The 14,310-nt window shown below is 38.6% G+C and overlaps 1 protein-coding gene across 6 annotated transcripts in view; it reads left to right on the forward strand.

Annotated features, from left to right (window-relative positions):
• Nucleotides 1–14,310, forward strand: part of PRKAG2 (protein kinase AMP-activated non-catalytic subunit gamma 2) — a 409,151-nt gene that overhangs the window by 327,886 nt on the left and 66,955 nt on the right. For 4 of the 6 annotated variants that reach the window (XM_074267439.1, XM_074267441.1, XM_074267440.1 and 1 more), the window contains one exon: nt 689–791. The exons of 1 other annotated variant lie outside the window; for it this stretch is intronic. In XM_074267439.1, coding sequence (XP_074123540.1) covers nt 689–791 — 103 coding nt within the window. Of the gene's footprint in view, nt 1–54; nt 164–688; nt 792–14,310 lie in introns of those variants that run through there. One more of the 6 variants, XM_074267443.1, reaches the window with a different exon arrangement.

The raw sequence follows: 14,310 nt of genomic DNA on the forward strand, positions 1-14,310 counted from the left end.
CATGGGGGGGAGAGGCTGAGACCACTGCAGCAAAACGGACCGTTCCATCCCGAGAGGGTGGGGATAGCGGAGGAGGGAGGGGAGCTGAGAGGGCAGAAGCCCGGGGAGGGGTCGAGGGGATGAGAGGGGAAGCGGGTGTATGAAGTCTCCATTGGTGGCCCGGGTACCTGCGGCGTCGCGGAGCGACCCTGAGGGCTCCAGGGCGGGGGGCGGGGTTCCCCGCGGTGAGGAGACCCGGCGGCGACACCCGAAGGAGGCTCGCGGAGGGAAGGGGAGGAGGGAGGAGGGCCGGATAGGGGGCGGGTCCCCAGAACCTCCCCTCCCGCAGCGGCCGTGGCAGTAGCGGCGCCGCGCCGCGCCAGAGAGCCTGGCGGGGAGGTGTTGCCGGTTCCCCGGCTCCGCCCTCAGGGGGCGGGGGCGGGGTTTGAAGGAGGGGCCAGGGGGAAGGCCCGAGCACCGGAGCTCCTCCCCTGACCCGGCCCCGGCGGGTGAGACCGGAGAAATCGAGCCCTGTCAGGCTGAGCCCTGGCCGCGGCCCTCCCCCGCCGCCCCCTCCCCGCCGCCCAGCCCACCTCGAGTCCCCGCCGGGCGGCCGCGGCAGGTCCCCGGGACTTCCTCCAGCCTGGGTCTGAATGCTGATCCTTCTTCTCCTCTCTCCCCTCCTCCTCCTCCTCCTCCTCCTCCTCAGGCGGCTGTAGCGGCGGCCGCGGCGGCAGCAGCAGTTGCAGCAGCAGCAGCCCCAGGAACCGCTGAAGCCGGCATGCTGGAGAAATTAGAGTTAGAAGAGGAAGGTGAGTGAGTGAGTGTGTGCGGCTCCCGACCAACTCCCGCCCTTTCCCCGCGACCTCCGCCCCCCACGCTCCGGGTGCCTCTCATCCCTCGGGAGGGTTGGGATGATTTCGGACATTGGCTGCGGCGGGGCGAGCCGCCGGGGCTGAGGCTGCAACTTCGCCCCCAGGGTCCCCCCAGCCCGCCTTCCTCCCGGGGATGGCCGAGAAAGGGAGGCGAAGAAAAAGGGAGCTAGCTGCTGCTCGGCTCGGAGCCGCCGCCGCCGCAGCCGGTGTGAAAAAGAGCGAGGGGATGGGGGTGGGGTGGGGGCGGGGGCTGGGGGAACCAGCCCACCCCGCCCTTCCCCCTCCGGTGCAGAACGCCGGCTGGTCCAGGGATGCCCGGCGGCTCATCACCTTGAAGCCCTCCCGTGGCCAGCGCTGCCGCTGATGGGCGATGGAGCCGCCTGCTTGGGGTGGCTGAGAATCCAGGGATGAAGAAGGCACAGCCGCGGGGAGGACGGTGCCGGCGGTGGCCGATAGCTCTTGTCTTTCTAAGCAGAGAAATCTATGGTAGCCCGTTCTCCGGAGCTGGAGGAGGGGTGGTGTAGTGAGGGAGCCGGCAGTCTTAAGCAAGTGCTTTCCCTAAGTCCTTTTGTCCTTTACGGGCCGAACAACTCGAATTATGACCAGATACATGCACTTCGTTTCTGTATATGTCGTCATTTAATACTTAGATGTACTCACCCCAGCTTTTTAAAGCCGTGCCTATAAATACACCGGGCTGTTAGGGTACCTTAATTGTGATAATGCAGTCCGTGGGGGGCCCTGCTTCCCCTCTTAAAGAGGAAAATTCTGTAGTAAAGAAAAAATAGTCGCTTCTTACGGAATTGTTTCCTAGTTTGCTCGACTTAACATCATTTCTACTGCCTTTCCAAATATTACTCATTTTTCCTTCATTTTAGCATAGCTTTCCCCAAAAGAGTTCCTTGGATCTTTTGCTGAAGCACTTAGAATTCAAAAAGAATGAGCTTTTATTCTGTTAAAAATTAATACTTATTACTGGCTATGAAGAGATCAGTTGTACTGCTTTTTTTTTAAAACTCTGGACATTTTTTTAATATTATGACTTCATATAAAAATCTTGACAGTTTGGTAAATTTAAATAAACATTATTCTTCCACTATAAATGTATTATAAAGGGGGTTTATATTTTCTCCCCAAAAGCTGGTAGACTGAAGCCCTGAAACAAAGAATGCGCCATGTGGATGCTGTCTCAGTGCCAACTTTACTTTGATCCTGTTCATTCACTGTCATATGATTAAGTAAACCACACATTTTATTAGCCTTATGATATTAAGCAGATCTCTGCTTTTGTTTTTTCTCGATTTTAGCCACATTGCAGCAATTCCACTGACGTACCTCGCTGAGGATTGTTTTATAATAAATGATCATACAATTTTTATTTCTTTATTCAGTGTCTTCAATGAGTTGAAATGAGAGTAGTATAAATTTTTACTATAACTTGGTTATTTCATCTCACTGAAAAATAACCTGGCATTTTTAATGTGAGCACAGTAAAATGTCTTCATATAGTATATTTCCATAGCATAGATTTAATCATACTTCAAGTCAAATTGTGACCCCTGTGTGTAGAATGATGTATAGCCTAGTCTCTTTCACAAGAGCTAAAAGCCCAAATCGGGAGTTATCTTTGTTCCCTGGCTGTGTCATGATGGATATCTAATGTATTTTTTGTTTTCAGAGTATTGAAGGGAAAAGGGAGGAAAATGAAAAACATTTTAGTTAAGAACAGCATTAATTAAAAGGCCAAATACATAGGCCTTTTGAGATTATTGTTTGTTTGCTTTTTATTAAAGGATACACAATCATTTTAACTGGTCAGAATACTCCTAAAGTCCAACCAGTTAGAATCTATTTTTTCAATTATATAATTATAAGACATTCCCAAAATTTCTATGTTTCATTTAACTGTCTCAATTCATAGAGCCTCTATTGCCTGCCTTCAAAGAGTGTATGTGCTGTTTTTCATTCTAACGCTATTAAGTTCATTCTATACCTATTGACTTCAGTAACTGGTCTGAATACAGTTTAGGAATTGAGGATTTCACATCTAAACAGTCTCCTACCTTACTCTCATAACTTCCCCCTACAGTATCCCTTTCCAACTTTTCTAAATTTTCAAGGAGAATTAAACAATGATTTGTAACAGAGCTGAGCAAAAAGGGGCAGTGTGTTGCTTTCTTCTTGAGTTCCCTTGCTGTGGTGGAGTGATTGAGTCTTTATAGCACTGCATTGTTTCCATTGAACTTTTAAATTGCTTATTCATCCAAAATGGGGGAGGGAGAATGAACATCAAACAAAATTTTACATTTCTTTGGACCAAAACAAAAAAGTTTTACAGAAGAGGTTGGACATAAATTATATTTTTAAAATATCCTGAGAACTGATATTGCTAGTATGGTTGATAATTTCACGTCTGTCCTGGAGGTCTCCTTTTGACCTTTAAATTTTTTTGTGTATCATGTATTAATATCTTTCGAGTACCTAAAACATTAAGTCCAAAAATACATGTGTAAAAAACAAATGCTTATTACTAGAAATAGTATTTTCTGTCTTTTAATTGTTTATGAATGTGCCCAGGAATTGGGGGTGGGTTACAAGTAAGGAAGAGAGAGTAGGAGGAGAAGGATTGGGAGAATCTTCTTTTAAAATCTGTTTTAATAAGAGGAAGAAAAAATAAGAAAGCTTTATTTTGAAATCTCTAAGGATATGTTTAATTCAAAAAAGGTTTTTTTTAAATCCCCATCATATTCCCTGTACTGTGCCATTCATTTAAGAGAATTTCATAGAATCCTGTCCTTTACAGCTAGAAGGGACCTCAGAGCTCAAGTTGAGTCCTCTCCTTTTATGGAAAAGGAAACTAAAGCCCATAATTTGCCCAAAGTCACACTGGCAGTAACTTTGTTTCAACTTAGAGTATATTTGGAAATATCTCTTCTAGGAGTCATAGAGGAATCGAGCTTTTGCCTTGGCAAGACCAAAAAACAGCTTCTTTATAGGGACTTTTTGAAGATTTAGGTACTTAATAAACATAACAAAATACCTATCACTCCATGTGTGGGTTTAAATTTTTTTTCTATTACTTACCTGTCTTAGGTTACATATTCATTCCAAGGCATAAGTCTAGCTCTGTACTCTTTGTACACAAATCACAGCATTATTCATTGTAGGGTCATGAATTTAGAACTAGAAGTAACTTTAAGTGTCATGTAATCTAATCTCTTCATTTTCTAGATGAGGAAAATAAGGAGCAAAATGGTTAAGTGAATTTCATCATTCAGTAGTGAGTAGGATTCAGATTCCGGTCCTCTGAGCACATAGCCAATATTCTTTTCATTGTACCATTTTGCCATCTTTAAATAATCAACCAACTCTTTGAGGTTGATAATGGTCCCAACCACACAGTAGATAGAATACTGAGTCAGGAACATCCCACTTGAAATCACTCTTTTGACACAATAATTGTTTGACTTTGGTCAAGTTTATGAACCTCCATTTCCTAATCTATAAAATGGAGGTGATAATAGTATCTGGAGTACCTATCTCACAAGGTTGTTATAAGGTACTATTGAGCCAATATAGACAGCATGCTTTCCAAGCCTCAAAGCAGTATCCAAAGTCATTTATTCTCATTAAAACCACTAGTTCAATAGCCTACTCTATTTCAGTTCTTTTCCTGTTTTTTTTCTTTATGGAATCTTGAAACATTATCCCAGACATTTTCTGTTACTGTCTCAGCCACCCTTAATCCTAGATTTGTTTTTCTTTTTTCTCTATGTCTTACTTCTGAATTTTTCATCCTACCTTAACTTCAGTTTTGGAGGCAACTTTCTCACACTTGGAAAAGAACTAAAATAATGATGTCAATAATTAAAATTGTTTTTTTTAACTGCCCATTGTAGCTCTCTGCTAACCAAATGCTGTCTTAATTCTATACCCTCTACTAAACCTGCCTTCTTCATTAGTAATTAATTTCTTCCTCTCTTAACTATCTTCACCCATCATACTGTCTGCCATCTTAAGGAAAAGGATGTTGATTAACTCAGCTCCATCCACATTGAACAGCTTTCTTACCTTACTTTTCCTATTAACATCCAAGATTATTGAGATCACTGTCTAGGTCTGTGAGATAAAGTTTAAGAAAAGGTTTGGATGATATATATACAGAGAGAGAGAGAGAGAGAGAGAGAGAGAGAGAAAGAGAGAGAGAGAGAGAGAATCCATTAAATTTATGAATGGAAACTGGGAGGATTTAAAATTTGACATTTGGCTTTTGATTTAGGGAAGACAGCACTTGCCATCCAGAAAACATCATGTAAAATTTGACTGATGAGAACAAAATTCTCTTATTTGGTTTAACATCAAGTATTCTATTTAACTTTATCCAAATGGCTCAGCCTTCTCTTATATTACTTTACTATAACTATAGTATTTACTATACTATAACTGACACATTTATCTTCTAATCCTCAGTTTCCTTTTAACTTGAAGTCCCTTTTCTTCTCCATGATCTTAAATTCTCTAAAATCTTTTCCTAGCTTTCACAAAATTCAGTGGAAAAAAAACATGGGACCAAAAGTGAGGGAAACTGGATTCTAGTCTCAAATGTACCACTAACTATTGACACTAGTATGACCCTGGATAAATGATTCTTTCTGGGTCTCAGTTTCCTTGTTTTTAAAATAAACTTGGGCTAGATTACCAAACTGTATTTGAATTCTAAATCTGATATGTGCTAATGATTTTAGCCAAGCTTTCTTTCTTAGTAAGTCCTCAATTAATTTTTATCTCTTTGATTTCCTTTCTCTGGTTTTCTATGCCTTCTAGACTTGCTCCTTTCTTGGATGCTTTGCCACAGAAACAATACAGAATATCATAAAAATCACATTTTTCACCCTTCAAAGCCTTGTTCCTTTTCCTATTTTCATGTTACATTTTCCTTCACTTGGTATACATAGCACATTTCCTATATGGATAATTATAAACTATCATCTACTTTATCCTACTTGTACACTAGTCTACAATTTGTATTTGTCTGGTTTTTTTTTCAATCATGTCATTCTCAGATCAAGTGGACAATACAATGATTTGAAAGAGTTAAATCCTATTTTTACAATGAGTGGAATGTTATGGAAAGGCAGTCATAAGAGTGCCACTGGCAAAGGACATGTAATATAATGGTTGAGATTGAGTTTGATCCCATAAGTTTTTATCCATTGCCTCTTTTGTGCAGACACTGTGCTAAGTGCTGCCCTTTGACAGTCCCTACCTTCGGGGAGCTTTTATTCTTCTTATCCCCAGATCCATAAATATGAAATACATATATATACAAAGTAATTTTAGAGGTTGTAGAGGGAGAACTTAGAAAAATGAGAGGGATCAGGAAAGGCCTTATGAAGGAAGCCTTAAAAGAAGCTGGGGATTCTAAAAGGCTTTTACCTCATCTCATGCTAATGTATACTCTTTAACATTTAAAGTTTTATTTTTGCCCTCCTAGTTGCCTGTCCTCCCTCTCATCTACTTTAGGCTTAGGTGCATGAGATTTAGAGCTAGAAGGGACCATATAGTCCAACTCCTCTATTCCAGGTAAACAAACTTTCACCTCAAGATGTTCTTTTGTTCCTCTGCAGGCTGTTTTGATGGATCTTTCACATAACATTTCCTAATCCTTCACCTTCTGCTTAATTTGAATTCACTTGCTTTTGAATATATTTTTTCTATCCTGACCAGTGAGTGAAAAATAAAACCTGTGTAGGATAGGAGAAAGGTTATTGTTTTAGTAAACAAGAGACTTGAGTTCTAGTTCCACCCAGCAACTAAGTCACCTAAGCTTATGGGCCTCGGTTTTCATAAAATAAGAGAATTAAAAGAGACAATCACTAAAATGCTTTTTGACTCTCAAATTTTGGGGTTCTATTGGGGAAAATACTATCTATCCAAAACATAATTCAATAGTAACTTTGTGATAAATTAAGGAACACAAAAAAAAGACCTTAACATTCATCATATTTCCATCAGGAAAAGATTACCTCATTATATGTTATATGTAACCTATTTAATTTACCCTTTTCACTCCTACATACACCCCCTCTTCATAGATCTTTTATAGGCAAATTCAAGATCTTTTATAAGCAAATTCAAGAAAGAGAATTGTGAAAAGTAACTGGGTATAATTGGTAGGGTTAGTAGCCTCTGGTGGACAGGGATATTCTGTGGGCAGAAGTCACATATCTTTATAAAATTTGTGAGTAACATAACTTTGGACTGTTGCTGAAAAGATTGGTAATCCATTATCCACATTCACCCTGCCCTAGACTACATATTCACTACTATCATTTTGACCAAGAAACTGAATTCACTATTCTTGTCTCCATGGTAGTTTAATTTTCTTCCACAGCTAGCTCAAGTTTCTTTTTGTCAGTAGGGTCTCAATAACCAGAAATTCTGCTCATAAGTATGTTTTATATATGTTTTACACAAGGGATTTTGTAGGAATTTAGCTATTCCTACTAGCATTGATGAGACCAATTTCATGAGGGCAAAGATGACTCTAATGTGACATGGCAAAACACTGAAGCTAAAAGTCATCCACAGGTTTAAGTGGCAGCTTGGACCATTCTAGTTGGATGACTCTTGGTGAATTACTTCATCTGTCTTGACCCCATAGTCTTCTTCTCTATAAAATAGCAAGTCTCCTCCATTCTCCCTCTTCAATATCTCATGCATCCAGCCCCTTCTCTCTACATATCCCCGACCTTACCACACTTTGTACCACCTTTCTTGTGAATAATTGTTGTGACTTTCAAATTGGTCCTCTTCTATCTTCCTCCACACAGCTGCCACACTGATATTAGGGTGATACAATCATAGATTTAAGATCCAGAAGGGACCTAGGAAATCACTGAATCCAAGCCCTTCATTTTACAGATGAGAAAATTGACACAGATATTAAGGGACCTCCCTATAGTCACACACAGATAGTAACACAATCAGGGGTTAAACTGAAGTCCTCTAACTCCAAATCCAGCGCCCTTTCATCTTTGTCTTATTTTATTACCTGTCCCTTCCTCAGAACTCTTCAGTAGCTCCCTGTTTCTCCTGAGGATAAAAAACAAAATCCATAGCATGGCCTTAAAAGCCCTCTACATTATAGCTTTTCTCTACCTTTCTAGTATTAATATTATTCTCATTCACATCTGGCCAAATAGGCCAGTCAGATGGTCTTGCTAGTTATTACATATACATGATATTCCATTATCTTCCTCCACAATTTTGCAGGGATGGTTCCCCACATCTGAAAATGTACTCCCTCCTCAACTCTCACTTTTATAATCCATGGCTTCCTTCAAAGCCAAGTTCAGATGCCAATTCCTGGGCAGCTAGGTAGCAAAGTGGACAGAGCACTGAACCTATAGTGAGGAAGATCTGAGTTCCAGCCTCAGATACTTGCTAACTGTTTGATCCTGGGCAAGTAACTTAATCTGTTTGACTTATTTTTCTTATCTATAAAATGGGGGTATCAATAGCACTTCCTTTCCAGATTTGTGGTAAGGATCAAATGAGATGATAATTATAAAACACTTAGCTGGGCTTACATAAGAACTATATAAATATTGGCTATAGTTATATGATGCTTTTTTTTCAATTACCTCAGTTGTTAGTGCTGTCTTCCTCTTTAAATTACATTGTATAACTTTAGCTCTATTTTGTACAACTAAGCTTTTCAAAGACTGGGACTGTTTTATTTCACTACCTGTATCCCAGCATTTAACACAGAATGGGTAACTTAATGACTATTGGATTGAATTCTAAGTTCTGAAACATCATATAAGTGTGAGCCGGTATTATCTACTCTTCAAATTTTTTTTGATTTATTTGTAATCATTTTTTAAAATTTGGAATTCCAAATTCTCTCTCTTCCTCCTGTCTCTACTTGTCTCTAAATGGCTTTTTACACTTTTTCAAAGTATATTCGTGTTCATTTTAATTGCACTAAAATATTTTAGATACTCAATCTTTTCATAAGAAATCCACAAAGCATTATATTTATCTGCTAAATGGATCCCGTCCTTACAAATGAAATTGGCAGTGTAAATAAATTTGGAAGAATAGACCATATCCCAGAGGGGTGAGAAACCCTTCTTGACTAAAAATGTAATTCGCTCTAGCATCAGAAAACTAAAAATATATCCAATAAGTAATTGAAGAACTGGAGGGCAGATCTTCATGCAGAGGAAATGTGATGGCTTGCTTACAAAGTACATTATCTGAGTGGAAAGGCTTTAAGATTTCTCTTTTGTTGGCTGTGATTGCACTTGTGCTAATGTTAGGGAAAAGTCGATCTGATTGAGCTCTAATTATAGAGGGTGAGAGTCATGTTGGGGGGGGAGGGGACAGGTTGAGGATCCAGTTTAATCTTAGGCTGCATTTTTATAGCTTTCATTTATTGTTTTCTAGTGTGTTCTCTTCAAGCCCACTCTCTCAAATATCCTTGTGGGAACTCAATTCCTATGGCTTACCACTAGGCTCTGCATGTGGTGCCACCAGCTCCTTGCCTGTTTGCCCCATATCAAGAAAATATCTATTTTCCTTGAAATGAAATGTCAAGAAAGTGTCATGTCAAGCTGTCATTTATTTTGTTTCTGATTTTTGGTAGCCTTCAAATTGGCCACAAAAAGCAATTTTGTAGGAAAATAAAAATAACAGTAAAAGAGCTATTGTTTAGGTTTGCAAAGCACTTGACATATATTATCTTATTTGATCCTCACAATAATGGTCTTATAAGGTAGGCATCCATTGAGGTCCAGCACTTGAATTTTTTTGTTGTCTCCTCTCCTCTCCCAGAAGAGATCCTTTCCTTTAAAAATATATTATTGAAAATTTGGCTGACTTGGTTGGCTTGTGCTTTTGCTTAAAAGAAAGGGGTAATCAACTTTGAAAAGTTTACAAAATAATTTGCATGTATTTCCCAACTCTGTGAAGGAGACATTTTTATTATCTCACTTTGCAGATGAGGAACTGAGAGTCAGAGAGGTAAGGTTACTTGCTCCCATAGTAATACAGGTCATTGGTATGAGAGACAAGATTTGAACCCAAGGGTTTCTTAATTCACTATTTCATACTCTTTTCATTGAGCCTAACACTATAAGCTGCTTCTTTAATATCAATCATCCCAGCAGTCTCTCAGCCTAGGGCCTATAATTTAGAAGCCCCTTTTTCAGCTGCTGGCTTTTGAATATTTTCTAATTTCTTTTTTAGGGTACTCTTAGTAGTTTCTTTGCTAATGCTCTACCTTGTCATCAAAATCTGTTGATTTTTCCAACATATTGTTTACATCTATCCTTTTCCAGTTTTACTACTACTACCCTATATCAGTCCCAGATTATTACAAAAACTTTTTGAAATTGTTTGAATCTCCATATCCCCAGCCCTTTCTTCCCATTCCCCTTACACCTAGTCTCTCTCTTATTACCACATGTTTTAAGCATTTTATCACTTCTTCCTTGTTTTATCTCTACTATACTTCCTCTGTACTCTAACTAAACATAACAAACTCACCATTACATGAACATCATTTGTCTTCCTCTTTTGTGCCTTTATTCATTCTATTTCTTCGAGCTAAGCATGGACTCCATTTTCCCTTTGCACCCTTCCCCATTCTCCACATTTTGAAACTCTATCCAACTTTAAAGCTCTACCCTTTAACATGAAGTATCTCTTGATCATTTCAGTGGTAAGCATTCAATTCCTATTTAACTTTATTTTTAAATTTTTTTCAAATTTATTTTATTTAAAGAAACAGAATAAGAAAAAAAATCAGAAAAGGAATGCAAAACAAAAGGGAACATTGTCATGTGCCCAGCAGAACATTGGGGAGGATTCAAACTATTTAACAACAAATACTAGTTCAAGAAAGTTTATATATATATATATATATATATATATATATATATATATATATATACATACATACATACATACATACACACACACACATATAACCTTCACACATACACATACACATAGCTTTCCTATCCTTGCTGATCCTTTTTGCTATTAACTTCCCCCCACTCATAAATCCCCTTTCTTGTTTTCTATCCAAACCCTTTACTTCCCTGTCCATCCATCCCTCCCTCTTTATTTCTTTATAGATTTTGGAGGTTGCTATACACTTCATAGTACATATGTAATGTTACCTATTGTACCCATTCTCAATGTAATTAGGTTTTCTGAGTTATGAGCCCTCCTCCTCCTCTTCCCTCTAATGCCTCCATATGTATTCTTCCTCTGCACCTCATTTGTATAAAATAATCACTATTTTTACTTTAACTCTGCTCCAATCTTTCTTTTGAGCTGCCCTATTGTTGATGTTAATCATAGGCATATGCTATAAATTTCTCATGTAAAACCAAAACAAAAACAATCAATTTGTTCATGTTGAGTTCCTTAGAATTGATCTTTGATCTCAACTCTTATATGTTAAATTTCCTGAAAATCTGCAAGTTCATTGAATGTCCACTTTTTCTCATCCAATATAATAGATAGTTTTGCTGGATATGATATTTTTGGCTGTAGGTCTAGTTCTTTTGATTGTTGGTAGATATGATTCCAGAATCTGCAGTCTTTTATTGTAGCTGCTGATAAATCCTGTATAAATTCTAACTGTAATTCCAGCGTATTTGAATTGGTTTGTTCTTGTTTCTTACAAAATTTTCTTTTTGATCTAGGGGTTTTGAAATTTGGCAATTATGTTCCTATGAGTTTTCCACAAAGGATCTTGTTGAAGTGGTTATCAGTGGATTTTTTTCTATTTCTACTTTCCCCTCGTGCTCTATCACTCCAGGACAATTTTCTTGGATTATTTCTTGTATTATTCTGTGAAGGTCCTATTTTTGCTCACAACTCCCAGGGAGACCAGTTATTCTTATATTTTTTTCTTCTTGTTCTGTTCTCCAGAAGTGTCGTTTTTCTTATGTTTCACATTCTGTTCTATTTTCTCATTCTTTTTCATCTGTTTTGTTATTTCTTGTTATCTCATAGTTTCACTGCCCTCCCCTTGGACAATTCTAATTGTCAAAGAGTTGTATCTTTGAGCTGTATCTCCTTCTCTGGTTCATTAACTTTTTGTTTCATAATCTTCTTGTTTTTCTAATATGATTTTTAGTTAAATCTTTTTTTTTGTTTGTTTTTCCTCAATGCATCTCATTTGACTTCTAAATTCTTTTTTGAATTCTATAAATTCTCTCTGGGCAGGGAGCCATTTCATATTACTTTTTAGGGTAGAAGCTTTTGGGTGTTTTTTTTAACTTTAATGTCTTCCTCTGAAGATGAACCCCGGTCTTAAACCCATAGTTTCTACAGTGGGGTCTTTCTTCTTTGCCTGTTAATTTATTTTAAAATAAGGAGGTATTAGTATAAGTACTTCTAATTGTGGGGTAGGGGAATGGTGCCTCTACCTTCTTTTCAACTCTCCTCTCTGACCTGGAACTCTAAACCAAAAGCTCCACCCTTCAGCAAGTGCCCACAACCAGCAGAGTGTTGGCTTCTTCTTTCCCAAGTCCTGGTATGCTTTTTCAGCCAAGGTTCACTCAGTGTTCCAGGACTCAGACCCTGACTTCACAAGTTGTCTAGGAGGTAAAAGTTTCTTTGGTTCCTTCTGAGGTTCCAGCCACATCCAGCTAGTCCCAGGGTGTTCCCCATTTGATATTTCTGTGGAGCTTCAATTTGCTTAGGTTAATCTCAGCCCCCAGTCTATCTTTGGGTCTTCTAGGGTTGTATTTGCAGGACCCAGATTCTGCTCCAAATCTTCTTGATTTTTCATCAGTCTATGCTTGCCCTAAGGTTCAGATTTGTTCTATTTGTGGGGGAAATTGGGAGCGCTTGAAATTTACCAACTTACTCCCACCATCTTCCCACAATCCTCCCTCTTCCTGATCACTTTTTGGCTATTTTATGGAAACATTATGTATTGCTTTGTTTAAGTTATTGGTTGCCTGTCTTTTGTCCCTTTTGAAACATTATATAGGTCAGATGTAAATACGTAGGTATGTAGTAAGGATCTGTTGACTATTTATGCCATTTATTTCTGCTTCACAAAAATTATTTCAGCCCAAATTAACCCTCTTCTCCATTTCAATGCTGAATTCCCCTTTCTGCCATTTGACTCCTAACACTGCTGCTCTTTCTTAGTTCTCACCCTCCCTCTTCACCCATGTCTTCCTCCCCTCCTGTTCTGCACTAGAGCGCACTTTGCGCGTGCATGCACACCCACGCTTGTGCGCGCACACACACACACACACACACACACACACACACACATACATACATATGGCAGAAACAAAGTTACCTCTGTTCTCATGGAATTAACAGTTTCCCAGCTATCCTGAGAGATGTATCATTTAACCAAATGAGTAAATATAAAGTATACACAAAGTTATATAAACTTAATAGGGAGAGAGTACTAACCTCTTAGGTGTGGAGTGTTTGGAAAAGGCCTTGGGTAGGACTCAGTATCTGACACTCCTTTGAAGGAAGCTAGAGATTATTAGAGCTGAATGTAAGGAGAGTACATTCTAGATTTTAGGAACAATCTGAGCAAAGTCAAAGAGATATATGCACGGGTAACAACTACTAAATTTGTCTGACTGGCCTAGAGGCCATGTGAATGGAAGTAATTTTAACTAATACAAAAGAAAATCGTAGAGGGTTTTTAATACCAGACTGCAGTTTTGTTTTTGTTTTATTTTATTTTATTCTAGAGGGAATTGAGAGCCACTGAAGAATTTTGAGTAGGGAACTCATAGGATCATATCTGTGTTTTAGGAATTTCAGTTTGTTAGCTGAGTGGTAAATTTAGAGTGAAGAGACTAGAAGCAAGATGACCAACTAGTAGATTATTGCAGTGGTAGAGGAGAGATTCAATTAATGAAGATTTCAAATAAGGTAAAGTCTGTATAATTAGAAAGAGATGGATATAAAAGATATTGTATAAGAATAATACTCCATAATAGAAGTTTGAAGAAAAGAACTGGTTAAGGGACAATATAATGAATTCTGTTCTAAACATGTTGAGTTTCAAGTACTTGTGAAACATATTGGTTTGTAATAAACTTAATAAAAAGCATTTGTTCAGCACTGACTACATGCAGAGAGCTAAGCTAAGCACTGAGATTACAAAGAAAAAAGCAGATAGTCCCTGGTCTTAAGGAGCTAATGTTGTAATAAGGGAAACAACATATATAAAATGGAGTTCAGGAGAGAAATTAGGTCATATTAACCTAACTGAAAACATCTTAGAGCATCTGAATATGTCATATGAAAATTTTGGATTCTGATTGTGATTTAAAGATAATGATATATTAGGGGATGATCTAAATATTCCCAAATACAGGTACTTCCATATTTACAGAACTCAGAAATATATGTGGAAAAATGTAGTTTTGTACATGTATAAATGGTC

Source organism: Sminthopsis crassicaudata, chromosome 5, assembly GCF_048593235.1.
Source record: "Sminthopsis crassicaudata isolate SCR6 chromosome 5, ASM4859323v1, whole genome shotgun sequence".
NCBI classification, from domain to species: domain Eukaryota; kingdom Metazoa; phylum Chordata; class Mammalia; order Dasyuromorphia; family Dasyuridae; genus Sminthopsis; species Sminthopsis crassicaudata.